This window comes from Hippichthys cyanospilos, chromosome 19, assembly GCF_059441005.1.
Source record: "Hippichthys cyanospilos isolate Australia breed blue-spotted pipefish chromosome 19, RoL_Hcya_1.0, whole genome shotgun sequence".
Lineage (NCBI taxonomy): Eukaryota > Metazoa > Chordata > Actinopteri > Syngnathiformes > Syngnathidae > Hippichthys > Hippichthys cyanospilos.
The window spans coordinates 2,688,132-2,706,472 of record NC_142387.1 but is presented as its reverse complement, the minus strand read 5'-3'; the positions used below and the strand labels follow the sequence as shown (position 1 = coordinate 2,706,472).

General features: G+C 40.6%; 2 protein-coding genes across 5 annotated transcripts in view; both read left to right on the top strand.

The window, feature by feature from the left end:
* LOC148407626 (uncharacterized) overlaps positions 1 to 6,891 on the top strand; it is a 34,118-nt gene extending 27,227 nt beyond the window's left edge. The window contains exons 6-8 of one of the 3 annotated variants that reach the window (XM_088402619.1): positions 1,785 to 1,900; positions 2,081 to 2,154; positions 5,930 to 6,891. In XM_088402619.1, coding sequence (XP_088258745.1) covers positions 1,785 to 1,900; positions 2,081 to 2,154; positions 5,930 to 5,933 — 194 coding nt within the window. In that variant the 3' untranslated portion in view covers positions 5,934 to 6,891. Of the gene's footprint in view, positions 1 to 1,784; positions 1,901 to 2,080; positions 3,613 to 5,929 lie in introns of those variants that run through there. The other 2 variants (XM_088402621.1, XM_088402618.1) reach the window with 2 other exon arrangements.
* A 1,023-nt stretch (positions 6,892 to 7,914) lies between these two features.
* Positions 7,915 to 18,341, top strand: part of bmp6 (bone morphogenetic protein 6) — a 71,614-nt gene continuing 61,187 nt past the window's right edge. The window contains exons 1-2 of one of the 2 annotated variants that reach the window (XM_088402617.1): positions 7,915 to 8,201; positions 8,376 to 8,838. In XM_088402617.1, coding sequence (XP_088258743.1) covers positions 8,430 to 8,838 — 409 coding nt within the window. In that variant the 5' untranslated portion in view covers positions 7,915 to 8,201; positions 8,376 to 8,429. Of the gene's footprint in view, positions 8,839 to 18,341 lie in introns of both variants that reach the window. The other variant, XM_088402616.1, reaches the window with a different exon arrangement.

Here is an 18,341-nt window from a genome sequence, read left to right as displayed (position 1 = left end):
TGGATGCCTTAGCCAATCACGTTCTCACGTCGCTTCCTGGTTTGTGCTCAGAGATAAACAAACTGACACAGGTTGAATGCTTTCCACATACAATTTAGAAGGTCACTTGATAGGTTTATTTTCATCTCTCGTTTGTCATAAATGCACTGAAAAATATTGATATTTTTCACATGGGCAACATTTTTTTTTGTTTAATCTTATTTTATAATGTAAAAGTTATAAACATTTATAGCTACCTTCAAAGAGTAGTGGCTGTCCACTTGTTATTTTTGGGGAAAGAGGCATGTTCCATACAAATCAAAACTTTGTAAATGTAAAACAGCAACAACAAAAATAAGACTGTTTCCCTTTTTTATTCTGTCTTGCAAAGCAGACTGAAGTTGTGTGATGATTCTTTGCACATCAATAGATTGAAGCAGAAATCTTTTTTTTTCTTTCTTGAATTGAATCATTTTGAATCGAAAATTGATTTTGAATTGAATCGGAGACCCCAAAATTGAAATTGAACTGTGAGACAAAGATTGCCGCTCCTAATTTTGTCCTTTTTACTGTGCAATTTTTGGGACTCTAAAAATTTCTGTTGGGACCCATAGTTTTTTTGTATTGCACGTCCCAGGGACCCAACACTTTCCTGAGGTAAAATGAGCACTGGGAGGGAGACATCAGTTGGCTGTTAACAGCACGTGCCTGTTGCAGCTAACAGCAGCTCCTATTAGCTGAGGTTGTGACAGCATTATTTTAAATAAAAGAAGCAAGCAGGCTGAACCACAGTCTGAATCCATCCTTGTTCACACTCAAGAATATTACTAACACGGAGTGAATCCTGCAAAAGTGATGTCTCAAGCTGATTCAATTTCGAGTGCACCGGTTAGAGAACACTGAAAGGTATTCCATTTGACTCGTTTATTAATTGTAGTCTTTTGGCATATACGTACACACTGTCATAAATTTGGTGAAACGCGGACACAACTTCAGGTATTTATGGTAAAATGGACACGAAACATTTAGCAAGAAAAAGGAGAAAACAACTGCTTGGAACACGTTACACTGGCGTCCTCGCAATGTGGGAAATCCGAAACACGCTTAACTTAATGTACAACAAATATATATCTTACAATTATTAGCACTCGAAAATATGACGAGTTGACAAAAGATTAAATTTGTGATGTTTTGCAATAGTGTTAATATTGTTGTTAAAATGTTGGTGCATCTTATACACAGTACCATAGACAATACCAGAATTTGAACCCAAAATTAAGGGTGTGTCTTATATTTGGGTAATTACGTTATATGTTTTTACTTTGCAGAATGAGAATACATAGAATACAGACCAAGGTTAGCTTTCATCATTATCGTCACCACACCTGACACTCGAGCCATTAATTTGACAGTTCTGCAAGCTCTGAAACCTAAGTACAGCCTCCTTTGTTTCTTCCCAAAACAGAAAAGCATTGGAATCTTAATCTGTTGTAGATGGAGTAGTCAAATAAAGTCTGGTGGCCAATCTGTCTATGAAGCAACATGACGTGATGTGTTCCCAAACCCTACTGTATGCAGGCGCTTTTTGGACATGGGACATCAATCGTAAGGCATGGTTTCCTTCTTGTGGATGTGCTGTCTTGTGGCTTTGGTTTAAAGCTCACTGGAGCAGCACAGTGACTAAGTACTAATTGAAGAGATTTGTTAGTAGAAAAGTATAGATGGTCAGCATCTACTGTATTCCCTGTCTGATGAGTGCCCACAATAACCACACATCCTTTACATCCTGTGTGTTGCAACCACAGCATTAGAGGCAGCCCTGCAGTTAGCCGAGCAGATCAGCTCCTTTCCACAAGGGTGCATGAGAGCTGATCGCTCCTCAGCCATCTACAGCTGCTATGATGCACCCTCCTTCACACAGGTACGTATATTTGTAACTGCCATGTTCATCCAATGTGACTAGAATTCAAGACATTCTCTTAAGTCCTTTAACATAATTGAACTGGTATGAAATGGTACTTTGTTCAAGTGAAATTGTCAGAATAATCTATTATGAATTATTGATTAATTCAAATATCTTTTGGTTTTGACTCCTACAAAGGCATTGCAGTATGAGACAGACCATGGAGCACCAGTCATCTTGTCAGAAGCTGTCGCTGGGGCAACTAAATTTGGGTCTGGAACTGGGCGAGGGGGGACATTTTCTTAAGGTTTTTAACTGTTCTGGCATGGGCTCTAATTCATACAATAATTCTTACTTCAAAGGGAGAGAGCCATTACAAATTGGTTACTTGTATGACATGAAGTAAGAATATGAGGATATTCAGATTAGGGATAAACGATGCCTCTTTTTTTTTTTTTTTAAGACCCATGTCAGCACAAGTGCTTTACTTGAGTAGTCTTTGATGCCGATATTAAGTCCCAATTGATCGAAAAATGGAGGAGGAGACAGAAGATTGTTTGAACCAGTTCAGTACAGAGATTGGAAGATCCCCGACCGATTGGGAGAGCTGTTACTTGGGTGCATGCAGAATCTTGACAAAGGCAGATGGGTGCTTTTGTTTAAGATCGTAAACCACACTGTGCTTGAGAGAAATAAAACGCAGAGGAGAGGCACTTTTCAGAACAGTTTAGTCTGAGCTAATGCCCTTCTCTCCTTTGCAGAAGTTTTGACTCAGGTTGCGTTGTTTTTCTCTAGTCTGTTATTTATACCTCTGACACCTATACCACTGGTACTTTTGATGCACAAAATTTACCCCCCAGAAAATGGCAGATCATTTTAAAGAGTGGTCTGTATATTTCAATACAGTATATAATTTTAATTTAAAATTTCATTTGTTTGACATTTTCTCATTCATTCGTGCATTATCTTCGCTGCTTATCCTCACGGGGGTTGTGGCCATGCCAGAAACTATCCATCTATCTAGTTGTCTTTTTTTTTTTTTTCTGAGTTGATCCAAAGCGTAATCGTCAGGCTGTTGCGCCATTGGCTAAATTTTTGGACACTTCCGCCTCCACTTCCGCCTATTCTCTATTGCGCCGTCATCCAATTAAAATTTGCATTTCAGTCCACCTTCATGATAGCATCGCCACAAGTTGTGCTTTGAGGCTGAAGACTGCTGGCATAGGCTCCGGCATGCCTGTGACCCTCATGGGGTTAGCAGTTAGGACAATGGATGGATGTGCGTATGGATGGATGGATTCATTTCTTTGTAGTAGTCCATGCCTTAAGATGAGTGACATGTGCAAGCAAGTCAAATGATTCTGTTTGTGGGTGACACATTATGTGTCATAGACAAAAATGGAAGGAATAAAAAATGAAAAAAGGTGTAAATGTGTGTGAGAGTGGTAGATGTAGATACACACACAGCCAAATACCTCATTAGGTTTGAGGTGGTGTCTCATCTGGAAAGCAACATGACAGGACACAGGCATTCTGTGTTTAATGTTGGGTTTAGTGCATCATCCACACACATTGTCTGCTCTGCTGCGACTTAGGCCTTGTCTACTTGTGGCCAGGGCTATTTACACCTAAATAATTCTACCCTCTTTGTTCATATAACTTTGTTGTTTTTTTTTTATGAAAAATTGCCTCTACACGAATCTGCATACTGTTGTTTCCAAGCATGCCAAGCGTCTAGGCCAGGGGTGGGCAACTCCAGGCCTCGGGGGCCGGTGTCCTGCATGTTTTCCTGTTTTCTCCCTCAAACACACCTGAATCAAATGATTAGGATTATTCTCAAGCTTCAGCAGAGCTTGTTGATGAGCTAATGGTTTAAATCAGGTGTGTTAGGGAGAGAAAACTGGAAAACATGCAGGACACCGGCCCTCGAGGGCTGGAGTTGCCCACCCCTGGTCTAGGCGGTAGTAGTTTCACCAAATTCTGTCCAATCAGAAAGAACTTCCGTCTCTTAACGTCACCAGCATCAGCATCTTTGGCAGGAAATTGAGTAGAGTACTCTATTTTATTTCCTGCTAAAGATGCGTCACATCTACTGAGTAGTGCAGGGATGCCCAAGTTTGGTCCTCAAGAACCACAATCCAGCCTGTTTACAATGTATCTCTTCAACCAACACACCTGACTCAAATCAGCGTCGTTATCAGGATTCTGCAAAGCATGCTGATGAGCTAATCATTTGAATCAAGTGTGTTAGTTGAAGGTACACAATGAAAACAAGCTGGATTGTGGCTCTTGAGGACCAAACTTGGCCACCCCTGGAGTAGAGTGATGACGTAAATGTGCAACAAAGGCAGATCCAGAGAATTTGACAAATCTCCACTTTGGTCGGAGTTTTTGAGAGTTTTTTTTTAATAAACAAACAACAACAACAAAACACGCATGTATAGACTATAGGGCAAAGTGGAGACATTTACCACCAATTTGCAAGAAAAGCGGCTATATGTAGACTATGCCTTAAAGCTTATGGGGCGCAATAATTGAGATTCAACTTTTTCAAGCTTTTAATTACAATGTTGTTTACTCACACCTAAACACCCCCAAAGTGTTATCATCCTTCCTTGGCCCATCTCTTATAATTCTTGCTCATTGCTGTCCTATTAGCACCGTCCCCGCCCCAACAGATAATATTAACATGCATTCTTGCATCCCTCTCGACAACATCAGAGTGAGGAGGAATGCCCTTGTATTGCCTCTCCACTGCCTCTGTGCTGCTCACACAGACGAAACACATGGCCACATTGTCTGAGTAGCCATGCCTTGTTTTACTTTTGTTATAACATCGGTCTTGGTGGGAAGAGATTTTGCAGCTACTCGACCAATTAACAAGCTTGTAATGTTTTATTTACAACGTTTTAAAGTAGAAAGTGCCGAAAATGTAGTTATGGCGGTACGAATTTTATGTTTGTTTGGTTTTCTCAAAGCTGAAACTCTTTACCAGAAATGGTTGGAATTCATTTTTGGGAGCACATGGCCAGAAAGTCAGCAGGCTAACCCTTGATTCTCATTGACGAGGAACTGCATGGTGAACCTTCGCCAGTACAAGAATGCCGTAAAATAAAAAAGCTGGCGCAATTCCCACAATTGCACCTGTTTGATAGGCCATAGCTGTAAGTACACATTACATTTTTTTTGTATAGAAATCATCCGTGTGCATTGGATGATGTCAGTGCACAAAAGCACGGAATCTACAAAACTTGGGCATATATTTCAACACTGGTTAGATACCTGCGGCTATAAACAAAGAGGCCACAGCAGCAGGTGGGAAGTCCATCCGCACCGACACGAGACTGACACAAGCGCTGCACAATATGGGCAAAATCCAATACTTCCACACTTTTTTAAAAGAAATCTTTTACCAGTCAATTGGAATGCAAGACAGCAATCTTGGCACATAAAAATTAAAAAAGGCAAGAACACGGCATGCAGCGGGCCGTCAACAATACAAGGAAGCCACAGGGTCAAGTAAATTCTTGCTGGTGTTTTCTTTTGCGTTTGGGTGAACTCAAATGTGTACAATTACCCCCACCCCTTCTTTCACTCTTTCATTTATGATTCGCATTCAAACTTTTTATTTCCTCTTTTTTCTGTTTTCATTTGCGATTGGCCGCACAAACCACAAACTCTAAGCTGTACACAAGACACAACCTGCCATCCACAACATGATTTGAATTACATTGGATGAAGTTTTTCCTCGTTTTCTTTCCATAGCTAAAGTAGACGCGACTGCCCCCAACTGAGCATATAATATAAAAAAGCGATTGAGACCTACGACTATATAGAAAAAAAACTTGTCTTGAAAAACATTTATTTACACCTTATTGAAATTTATAGTGGATTTTGAAAACTTAAAAACTGTCTAATATTAATCATTGTACCTTGTAGTAATGTGGTTTAAATGTTCTGTTCAAAGCTGCTTGTGTGTGTGTGTGTTTGTGTGCGTGTGTCTGATGTGTGGTAACACTGATGCTTTCTGTCACTCCTCACATGTAGATAAGATAGACTCCAAGCAGCAGTAGCTGAGATGCAGAGTTCCGGACACCTTTGGAAGCTTATCTTAGGGATCATCAAAATCAGATGTGGCACCCTGAAGACATAACACAGGGTTGGCTAAAAGGAATGAAGATAGCGAGGTAGAAAAGTGTGAGATGGATTGGGCAAAGGTTTGGAGGAACATATTTTCCTCCCCATGCAGGTTTCTGTGGACTTTTAAAACGAATGTTTTCAAAAATGTTACTAGATAAGTTAAGAAAAATTCGTGTTGAAAGACTAATTATGTTATACAAACATGAAAAATAAAAGACGACATAACTTTGCTCTACCCATTCTTTTTAAATGATGATTTTTGCACGTATTCTTTTATCATTATTTTTAGATCATTTATCGGGACAAGTACTTTTATTCAAATTGTAGTTTACGGTTTGACACACACACACACATATACTTGTGTTTATTGCCACTGTTTTTAATTTGGATGATTTAAAATGTGATGGATTGGACGTAAAATGTCCTCCAATCAGAATGCGAGGTGACAACTGCGAGGCGCGATGAAGCACAAAGAGTAATTCAAACACATCCGTAATGGCGCAGCAAGTCTGTTCTATCGCCTGTCTCCACTCCCTTCGACCAAAGTGTTTTCTTTTTATGTCAACCTTTATTTTTTTCTGGGACAAAAAATATATATGTTGAATGGATGTGTCCACATTGTCTACTTTTCGTCCGCTTTGTCTGTTTACTATAAGGTTCCATTTAATCTCGAGGGGTTTTGCTAGATTTCTAATTTGACGGAGACATTTATGAATGAAATCGGTTCCCGTCTGTTATGTTGATTTTGCAGTATGGCTGCCACATACTGTGCGTTAAAACGGTTAATATACCCGTGATTTTGTTCTCGTCATGTGTGAGATATGTCAATATTTGGTAGTCTGCCGAATAGTTTAAAACCTTTCCATGTGAACCAGGCTTTTTATCAAATTAATGGTTGACAAAATATTGACTTTGTACTGCTGAAAATGTAAAATTAAAATGTAGCAGTCCCTTTAAATATTTTTTCATTGTATTGTATTTCATTGTATCTTTTCATTATATGTGTCCAGGTGTATTGGACACATTGATTTGCCCTTAGGTATGATTGGGTGCGCGGGTTCGTCCCTGCATGCCCTGCTTTTGGCTGGCGACCTCTTTAGGGTGTCTCCCGCCAACTGCCCGAAGTCAGTTGGGATAGGCACTTGCGACCCTTGTGAGGAGAAACGGCTACAGAAAATGGGTGGATGGATCTCTTTTGACATTTACCAATGTAGAGTTTGGTATATGTTGTGCGCATGGTGTGCGTTTTGCATTTTCGTCGTTAGGTGTCGCACTTTCACTGGGGACCATTTGTGATAAGTCTCCTGTTCGGTAGCTACGCAATAATGCCCCAATTCAAGGTTGTCGTGTATGCTTTTCAAGTTTCTATACCCGACACACCCGATTAAAATGATCGGGCTCGTTATCAGGCTTTTGCTGAGCTCGCTAATGATCTGATCAGGTATGTCGGAGAAAGAGAGACCGAGTTTGGACACCCGTACGTAGTTGTGCAGTTTGTTCTCTCTCTCTCTCTCTCTCTCTCTCTCTCTCTCTCGCTCTCTCTCGGTCTCTCTCGCTCTCTCTCGCTCTCTCTCTCTCATTCTCTCGCTCTCTCTCGCTCTCTCTCTCATTCTCTCGCTCTCTCTCTCTCGCTCTCTCTCTCTCTCTCTTTACACACGGCAGTCTCTTAAAATCAGTATATTGTACACAAATTTTATTTTGAAACTAAAAACAAGGAGGGACGTACCTTATTGACACTTGTAAAGCTTCAGCAGCTGGAGTTGTGTCACAGTATGAATATACTTGCACAAGTATGATAATTCGTTATGCTTTTGGCCCAAAGAAAGCTGCCTTTGGCTGTGCGCACGGAGTGGGCGGTTTCAGAACGCGAGTATACGCGCACACGAACTAGTGGGTATTCTGGAGACAACCTGCCGGACTGTCAGACTGAGGAGGAGGAGGAGGTGCACCATGTCGGTCTTTCGTCCGTGCACAACTTTTGAACATTTTTAAGGAGTAAACCCGTCCGCTGTCACCACATGGCTTCATTCAGAGGTGTTAACATTTTACTTGGGACCATCGAAGACGTTGTGTTGTGACCAGCTCACAGAGGCTCTCACAATCACATTCTTGGTGCACTTTGTCCCGGCGTTGTACAGACTGCCACGGGACGCTATGTGAACAAGACAATCGCTGTTTGGTACGTTTTTCACAAGGAAGTATATTAAATGGCTTGACGCAGAAGCGCACTGCAGTCTCTAATCCGTGAACCAACGCGTTCTTATATTTTGGTGACCGTTACGCACGTCGTTTATTTTATTTTATTTTTTTTAATTTTATTTTTTTTTATTTTTTATTTTTGCGTTTGGGCAAGACTGACGCGCTCGGAAGCAGGACACCATCTCCGAGAGCGCAGTGGGACAACACCATGAACCTCGGTTGGCTTGTCTTGGTCGGATTGTGCCTGGGCGCTTATTACTGCACCTCCCCGGCGGCGGGGAGCCACTTCTCGCTGGACACGAGTAGTCAAGCGCACCCGGGCTTCATCCAGCGGCGCCTCAGGACCCACGAGAAGAGGGAGATGCAGAAGGAGATCCTGTCCATCCTGGGTTTGCCGCACAGACCCAGGCCGCATCTGTCCCACTCCAAGTATAACTCCGCTCCACTCTTTATGTTGGATCTGTACAACAGCATCTCCAGCGAGGTCACAAGCCGAGCGAACGGCGTGTCGGAACGCTCCGAGCTCATGCAGACTACGCGAAGACCTCTACTGGCCACGCTTCAAGAAGCGGCTTTTCTCAGCGACGCTGACATGGTGATGAGCTTCGTCAATTTGGGTAAGTCGTCTTTATGTTTCCGCCTAATTGTGTCTCAAGGCGAGACAAAATGGGAACGAGACACTAGAGCAGGGGTGTCAAACTCATTTTTGTCGTGGGACACATTGTAGTTATAGTTTGTCAGAAGGCCGGAATGACTGTGAAGTCAAAAAAATATGAAGTGGATTCAACACAGCGGGTTGGTGGGGGACTGGTTACTAGGTTCGCCTCACAGTTCAGGGAGCCGTGTTCAAATACAGCTGGCTCCGGCCTTACTGAGTGGAGTTTGCATGTTCTTCCCAAGCCTCTTGAGGAACTCCGGCTTCCTCCCACACTCCAAAAACATGCATGGCAGGTGTATTGGACAAACTAAATTCTCCTTAGGTGTGATTGGGTGCTTGAATGGTTGTCTCCGTGTGCCTTGCAATTGGCTGGCAACCAGTTTAGGATGTCCCTCGCCTACTACCCAAAGTCAACAAAAAAAGCAACAAAAATGCCCCCCCCCCCTCCCCCCAATTCTTAAAAGTTGAACACAACTTGCAAGTTTGGTATCTTAGCCAGAAAATTGAAGTCAAATCAGCATTTCACAGGCCACATAAAATGATGTGGTGGGCCCCCAGGCCTCGACTTTGACACCTGTGTACTAGGGTACTAACCTGCATTTTTATATCAAAAGGAAACGAAATTCTCTCCGCATTCAAACCATTTCTCTACCCTTTATTGCAATAGTTTTTTTTTTCGGTTTGCACCGGTTATTGGTATAGCATTTTTCAGGTAAATCAAATGAAATCAGACTTTGATTTGCTCCCGTGGTGAAATACAGTTTAATCATATAATAATTTTTAGAAACATATAGGCCTATGTATTACACGGCACTTCCTTCAATTAGCTTCAGCAGTGTTTAAAAAAAAAAAAAAATATATATATATATATATATATATATATATATATGTATATATATATATATATATTGGCCCTCAGAGTATGGGTGTTGCGAAATAATCAAAACCAGAGTTTCCCACAGAAGGCTGCTTTGAATTCAAATATCGAAGGTGCTGGCTTCTTGACTGGTGATGGCGCGTTTGTCTGTGGTTTGCTATTCCAACGCTGTGGCGGTTTAAGTATGGGCTTCCGTGCTCTTCCACATCTGGGCTTCCACTTTGATTAATCGCAGCCCATGGATTTTTTGACAACTGCTGCTGTTTTTTTTCTTTTGTACCCTAGAAATCACTTCCTCTATGAATTGTGACTAAACCTACACATAGATGTTTCCCAAAATACCTTACAAGACTTCACTGTGTCATCTGATTAGGTTTTAATGTGTCTCTTTCCCAATCAAGACCCTTTATTACATTATGTAGTAGAAAAACAATACTGGGTGGTCCTTCCATGTTTTAATAGGCCCTAAAAGTCTGCTTGTCATGTGCAGCACAAAAACTAATTAGTTTTAGGACAAATGAAAGGATGAAAGGCAAGTCAGCCAAATGTCTGAAATAAATAGGGGATTTATTGAACTGGATTAATAAACACAGCTCACATGTGCACCCATTTCATAGTATAAAATTTGGGAAAATGCCTGAATCTTCTGTCAGGCTTTGGGGAAAACAAACAAAGCGGAATGTCAACAGTTGCAATTAGAACAAAATTCGACCGGGTTCACTTCGAAAGTCACACAAATCATCTGTGCTTGAGAACCCTGCATAACTGGCTGAGTGTTTACAGTTTCCAAATACTTTAAGACAGCATATTTTTTTAAACACTTTTCATTATCATTAAGAATGTTTATCAGTGTGATTGTGGCGCACATGAGTGTTCTTGAAAACAGCGCGGGTAGGACCTTTGTCAAACCCAATGTCAAAGGTGTCTTTAAAGTTGCTGTTATTGCTGTCAGTTTGATACTAAAATAGATTATTTCTATTTTCCTCACAATACCTTTCTCCATCCATCCATCATCTTATCCGCTTCTCCTCACGTGGGTGCCTGGAGCCTATCTCTCCTGATTTCAGGCACTAGGAGATGTACACCCTGAACTCATTGCCAGCCAATTGCAGGGCACATAAAGACAACCAACCATTCAACACTGACAAACTCACCCAAGGACAATTTAAAGCAGGAGTCCTCAATCCTGGTCCTCGAGTGCCGGCCTCCTGGATGTTTTGTATGTCTCCTGGCTACAACACCTGATTCAAATGATCAGACAATCAGAAGGGCTGCAGTAGCTGGATAAAGATCTTGATCATCTTGTAGCAGGGAGACATCCTGGACATTGGCCCTCGAGGAACAGGATTGAATACTTCGCCTCTCAATTGTCGTCGAGTGTGTTTGTGTGTTTTCAACCACTGTGCACAGTAGTGTTCCGCGGAATTTAATCACTTCTGCTGAGGGAAATGATCCAATTTACAGTAGTGTTGTAGTGTAATCATGTAATAAATAGTCTTCGTCAATGGGCAGAATCACAGCACTTTGAAACAAGATTTAAGGAGTATTAAATGTGTTTATTTGATTCCCATTGATAGACCTTTGATTAGAATGACTTTATCTTGTAAAGTGCACAGCAAGCTCACTCCCCTCCCCTCGCGCAACAAAAAGTGACTTCACAAAAGTGCTCATCCCTAAACCTTGACCCCGCGACAAAACACCTCACGTAGAGCGTAAACGACGCACTTTGCCACGTTCAATGTGATCGCAGTATTATGCGTCGGGGACGCAGGCAAAATGGAGCATTGCACTACTATTACATTACTTTTATATTACTCTCACCAACAAAACTGGAAATATGGATTTGCCATTCTAAATGTAGCTCATTACACATCCAGTGGAAGGTTGGCTTAAGCCTAAAAACAAATCATTTAATATATTCTGAATTGTATTGTAAACCTTTAAAGACATGACAAGATACAGAATCTTTTTTACGTATTTTTATTGCTTTAATACTTATCTTCACAGCATAGTTCTGCATTGTTTATGCTTTAGAAAGAACTGTCAGTACATTCCACAATTTAAATGTTAATATTCAATGTTAAAATTCAAGTTCAGTCGACTAGGTTAAGGACAGACGTTTCAAAAATCGATGATTTCAGAGGGGCTAACGTTAGCAGCTAGGCTACATCATTGTTATTGTGTTTAACATACTGTTTAACGTGGGATTTTGTATGTTTCATCTTGATACACATTTACCAGGACTATTTATATGCTATTATTAATAGCAATTGTACAGTGAAAATTAGTGTTAGCTTACCTTGTCATTATTGCTAGTTGTTACAGGGATCTTGCTGACAAGGTTTCCGAGTGCTTGTGGAAAGTGGCAGCATATCTTCTACGTACGACATACTCCACCACAAATCTCCTAACCTCTTGAGGTGGAATTGGCATCCCCACTTTCAGCTAACTTCACGTTACTGTGGCACAGGTCAAAATGCGTGGACAACTCTCTAGGTGTCACGCACAAAGTGCATCTAATATATTCTGCTTGTCTTTATCGCTGATGAACAAAGTAATGGGCGTATGGCCATCTAGTGTACATATTCAACCTGTTGTCTACTGCCACCACATTTATCTGCTGTAGGAGATCCTAAAGACAGCAAGTAAACATTTTGCCCTGGACTTCTCTCCTCCGATCTTGCGGTGTTTTTGGAGAATTGGGGGAAAAAAACACCACCTTCAGGCTAAAAATGGATTGCAATGCATTGTGTTACTCTGATTTGTAACAAGTACACTATTACGATTTTTTTTTGTGTAATACGTTACTTTTTGCTGTAACGCAGTTGTGTAATACATTACAGTAATTACATTTGTAATGTATTACTCCCAGAACTGCTGTATATATTGTCACGAGGTGCAGACAAATATAGTAGCTTTTGCGTTATGCCCAGTGCATCTACTGAAATTTCTGTGACTAAAGCCCTGCCCCCCCAAACTGTGCACGAGTCATGTATGGATGAGGCTTGTCACTTGTTCACCTCAGCCTGCATCACCTGGTTACAGTGAGCCTCCTTGAAATGTAAAGATGTGGTGAAAAATCTCCTAATTGGGACCAGGAGCATATCCTCTCCTTTTGTTTTAAACTTAATAGGTAGAATAGTACAATGGTCACTGTTTACATTGTGGACATCCTGCTTTCCACCAAGGTCTGATTCACAACGCAGTGTGACTCACGTTGTGTGTCACACCGCGGCTCCTGACGTGTCCCACTGCGCGGCGAGGGCGGCGCTCACTGGTGACCACAGTTTTGGGCTTGCCCAGACTTGTTGGCTGTGATGTCCATTCTGTTTTCTTGTGGCTTACACAAACAAACACAAACTTTAAACATGAACTCACCATTTTGCTAGTTTTTCTCTCTCGTGGAAAATGTGAGACTATTTTCATGACTGCATTTGTGGCGCAAACTGTCTGTGTTGTTGACCATTCTGTTAAATTTAGTGTGAGTGTGTGTGTGTGTGTGAGAAAGAGAGAGAGAGAGAGAGAGAGAGAGAGAGAGAGAGAGAGAGAGAGAGAGAGAGTGAGTAGACTTCCCAGTGAGCTTTTAAAGGAATAAGGTGTCCAAACCTTCTGCCTGTCAAGCTTGTTTTGTATTATGCAGGGAGAAACATAGGGCGCTTTTTTCAGCCCAGTCTTTGGTTTACAACAGAGTTTAGTTTGTTACGGAAAAATCAACGGTCTGAACTCAGTGACCCACAGGATATGTGAATATGTTTGAGAGTTTGACAGCAAAAGACAAGTATTCTTACATAGACCAAATACAGGATGACATACCCAAAAATTTGACCACTGTATTTGTGACTACTACAGTAGCAGGTTCGGCTTCGCTGAATTCGCCATCAGAGGATGTTTAATCTTTTGAATTATACCCCAAACCATGCCCCGTTTTTCAAAGCCATGGATCCATGCATCTGTCGCAGATTCATTCACCACTTTCTCAGAATCCTGTCCATCAGCATTGTCTCCACTAATTGTTAAGGGAGAAGTAAGAAGATGATTAATATGGAAACGAAGCTGGAGTTAATCAAGGTATACGAAAAATGCTAGGCTAGGCTACCCTCGCAACGGAATAGGGCTGTAACTAGCTCAGGTCACGTCACTCTTGTCTTATATATTTTTTATTTATGATGTTTTTCAATTGTATACATGTAGATTATATGTGAGTAGCACTTACGATACTATTTGTTACTAATGTTTAATATTAATTTAAAATTTTGATGTTTTTACCTGGGGTTTTACACGCATTAGCCAATTTCCATAGGTTTCGATTGCACGCCATACAACAGTTTTGCCTTATGGTACTGCGTAATCGCTGCACTGTGTCGCGGCTGCGTCACTGCACTGCGGTCCGCCAACCTAATGCAGGACTTGAAAAACCTGGCCCCCTGTCGTCGGCCGTTGTCAATTCCACAGTTCAGAAAGCACCAAAAAAAGAATGTGATCTACATACGTATTTACAAAGAAAAAGCACCCCACACGGACAAGACTGTCTTCTCTTTGCTGATTGATTAGATGAAGCCAAAAGCAACTGCTTCTCCTTCTCTGTGCCATTGTCAGAGACAAAATCAATGTAATCGCCCATTGTAAAACAAGCATGGAATAAAAATGTTATCCATGCAAACATACCACAAGTTTAGCTTGTTTTGTTTTTGATAAAATAGAAAACTTTTCTCATTTATTTTTAATCTCGCAAGTTGGTAGTCCCTGCACAAGGGCAGTATGACCTTCCAGGGACGTGGTGGAGCGGAGATGCATGCAGTCGGCGGGGGTCTGCGGCGGCTTTAGGGTGGCGCTACACAGCTCGGTGGACTGGAGATCTAAACCAGTACGTGGATTCCACAAGTTTGATCTCAGTCTAAGCCCTTCTGTGTAGGACGACAAAGACAGTGAAAAACAAATCTGTCAATGCTGCCCCAATTAACATGACAAACTGCGGAACAAATATCTGATATCAAATATCTGATGATAGACAAAGGAGAATCCATGCTCATTTTACCTCTGGAAACTGTTGGGTCCTCGGGACTCGCAATGAGTGAGTCCCAAAAGAAATGTTTGGAGTCCCAAAAATTGTGCATTAAAAAGGATAAAGTAAGTCTAAGGTTCAAACTGCATTTAAAAGACATAAGTAAAACCAACAACAGTTACTGTATTAACTAGTTGTATGATATCAAGTTATAGAACAGATTAATCATTTATGTTATAAACCCTTAATTTTGTATTTGACTCATCACAAATGTAGACACAGCAAATGCACACTGTTGATGGCTACATTTACATGCAGTCAGAATTTGGGTTTAAAGTCGGGTTATTTTAAAATTCGAGTTTCTGAAACACTCAAACATATTTTTACTTGTGTTAGCAAATAGGGTTTTGTGAATTGCGTTACCCTCGATCAAGACCATGACATATGGATAATGTCATGACACAAATACACGATCATTTCCACATTATACTTGCTACTGTCAATAAACTATTCTATTCACGACACTCACCAGAGTAACAAAGTCATCAGTTGTCAGTTGTTTTTTTTAAGTTCTTTTGCATCAAAGACTCAGCTTTCTTCCTTAGAGCACGCACAGAACACGAAGCAAATAACCTGTTCAATGAAGGTAACCCGAATGTGTTTACATGACCAGGTTAAAAAAGGTGGAACTCAGGATGTTTTTAGGTTGTTGCTCTGTATGGGCATTTAAAAGTTTGAATATTGCCAATATTTAGGTTTTAAAGGGATTATTGACAACATGTAAATGCATCCATCAAAAGATAAAATACCAGTTAACTTTTACTGTTGCTCTTGACAATCATCAGTCTTCTTCTTCTCCTGATCCTCACATAACAACACTTGAATCGTACCAAGCTTACCTAAGTCAATAAATAAGTCCCCTTACTGACTTATCTTCTGCACATGAAATGGTAAACACATCAGAGAGCTTTGAAGGAGATTAAGCAGGTCAGCCTCTGTGAGTGCAGTGAAATTTTCCACGTTCTGAAGTTGTATATCTCTGCATCTATGCTCACACCTCCTCCACAGAAAAGCTGAGCCACGATCAAATAGTTAGTAGGCTTCTTCAAAGAGTCAATTGTTTGAGGCAGAAAAGCACCTTTGGTAATTGTTAACTCAATCATCTTGAAACCCCGACAGAAATGTATGAAGTCCCAAAAATTGCACAATATAAAGGACAAAATTAGGAGCAGGAATCTTTGTGTCTCACAATTCGATTTAGATTTTGGGCTCTCCGATTCAATTCAGAATCAATTTTCGATTAAAAATGATTCAATTCAAGCAAAAATGATTCTCCTGCTTCAATCTTTTGATCAGCAAAGAATCATCACACAACTTCAGTCTGCTTTGCAAGACAGAATAAAGGAAAGAGAAAATGTCTTTTTTTTTAAACAAAGTTTTGATTGTAAGAAACAGCCCTTTCCTCCAAAAAATCACATGTGAACAATAGCTACTCTTTGAGGTTAGTGATAAATGTAACTTTTACATTATAAAATAAGATTAAACAATTTATTTTTAAAATGTTGCCCAAATGAACATTATTAATATTTCTCAGTGCATTTATGACAAACAAGAGATTAAAATAAAGTGAGCTTCTAAATTGTTTAGTCAAAGTAGTCAATGTGTGCTAGTTTGTTCATCTCTGAGAATATCAGGAGAGTTATCATTCACAATTGTAACATTATTTATTTATTTGAATGTGAGTAGGAATGGGAAGATATTAGAATCTGTCGTTATGAATAGCTTGAACAAAAATATCACGGTATTGAAATGACATCTCAAAAATGTGTAAATTCAAAATCTTTTGGTAAATAGCAATTTTTCTAGATTATATCAACACTTTTGTTTATAATATAAATACACAAAAAATATTTTGAAAGATGGCATTTGAAATTAACTGCCATCGAGTGATAGTTTATTTCAAATCAATCGTTCTACGACTGTGTATTAATAAATAGCACAATGTGGATTCTGTCATTTCATGTCAATGAGAGTCTCATTTTCGGAACTCGACAAACTCCCAGACAGCCGACTTTGTATGTTTGGACGGGGGAAAAGATCGATTGGTTTGTCTTCTTGACCCACACTTTAGCTCAATATACTGCAGGCGTCCTACCTCGAACGATATCAAAAACGCTGCATGAAAGTAGCATAAGCATAGCTGTGATTATTTACAGCAGTAACTCAAGCCGACAAACCAGGACGTGAACGTGAGTACGTGATTGGCTAAGGCAGCCAAAGCGCAAAGAGTCACATCGAGAGCTAGATCCCACTCCTAGTTGAAATTGCCTTGTGTGAACCAAGTGTTTCACAACTTCCTTACAAAAAACGTTGCGGAAGCATGTTGATTTGAAAGTATGCGTCCCATGGCACAAATTATGCGTGGCGGACGCAGAGACGCAGGCAGGCACTGACTTCCTCTAGAAAAGCCCTAATAGTAGAACAGAAGACCACTCATCGCATCACCTCAATTTAGCATAAACAGCATTAGCTCGAGGTTAAACAAGGAAAGCAAGACTTTGAGGAAGTAAAGGATCTTGGCCTGCAAAGTCCCTTTTAAATCCACCCATTTTTCTAGCCTCTAGACTCTAGAAATCAGCTCTAGAATCTAGAACTGCTTATCCTCACAAGGGTCCCAGCTGGCTTTGGTCAGTAAGCGGGGTACACCCGGAACTGGTTGCCAGCCAATCGCAGGGCACACAGAGACGAACAACCAATCACACACTCAATCGCGCCTAAGGACAATTTAGTATGTCCATTTTACCTGTCAGGCATGTTTTTGGAGTGTGGGAGGAAGACCGGAGAGAACCTTCGTGGGCTCGAGGAGAACATGCAACACAGGAAGGCCGTGCAATTCACTGTGCCACCGAGCCACCCCCCTGTTTTTGTATGTTATTATTTACTATGGTTATTATTATTATTATTATTATTATTATTACTCAAGTTTTGGTTTGGTTGACTCAATATTCACAAATAATTGTTCCCATTCAATCAATTCTGCACATTACTTTTGTTTGGGTTCTTCTCGTTCTCACGATGTCTTCTAAAACACCCAATCACTGAGAAATAAACATTCATAAGGTGAGAGGGATTTCAGCTAACAATTTGGACTGGCTTTTGAGAATAGATTACCATAATGTCCTGTGCTTTGGGAAAATGTTTTTTTTTTTTTTTCTTAATGACAAACCCACCAGAAAAGCATGTCTGTGGCTTCTCCGCCATGTTTTTGGACTGTGTTTTGATGATCCTTTGGGCCTATTCATATATGTATTTCGTTCAAAGATACTGTGTCTTAGTGATTACCAAAACAAGCGGCAGTGATGTCGCGGAGTTTGAATTCAGGAATGACAGAGGTGTTGATGGTGACGGTCGATGTGGTGTCTGTGTATGTGTTTGTTTAAGATGTCTTTCAGGTGATACACCAATCATACTGTCCCAGTTAGAGAAGGTGCAGTCTGTTTATCAGTCTGTATGGGTAGGAAACTTGGTAGGAAAGGGGCGCAGGTGGCCTTGTAGTGTCGCTGGAAAAATTGTATCCAGGAAA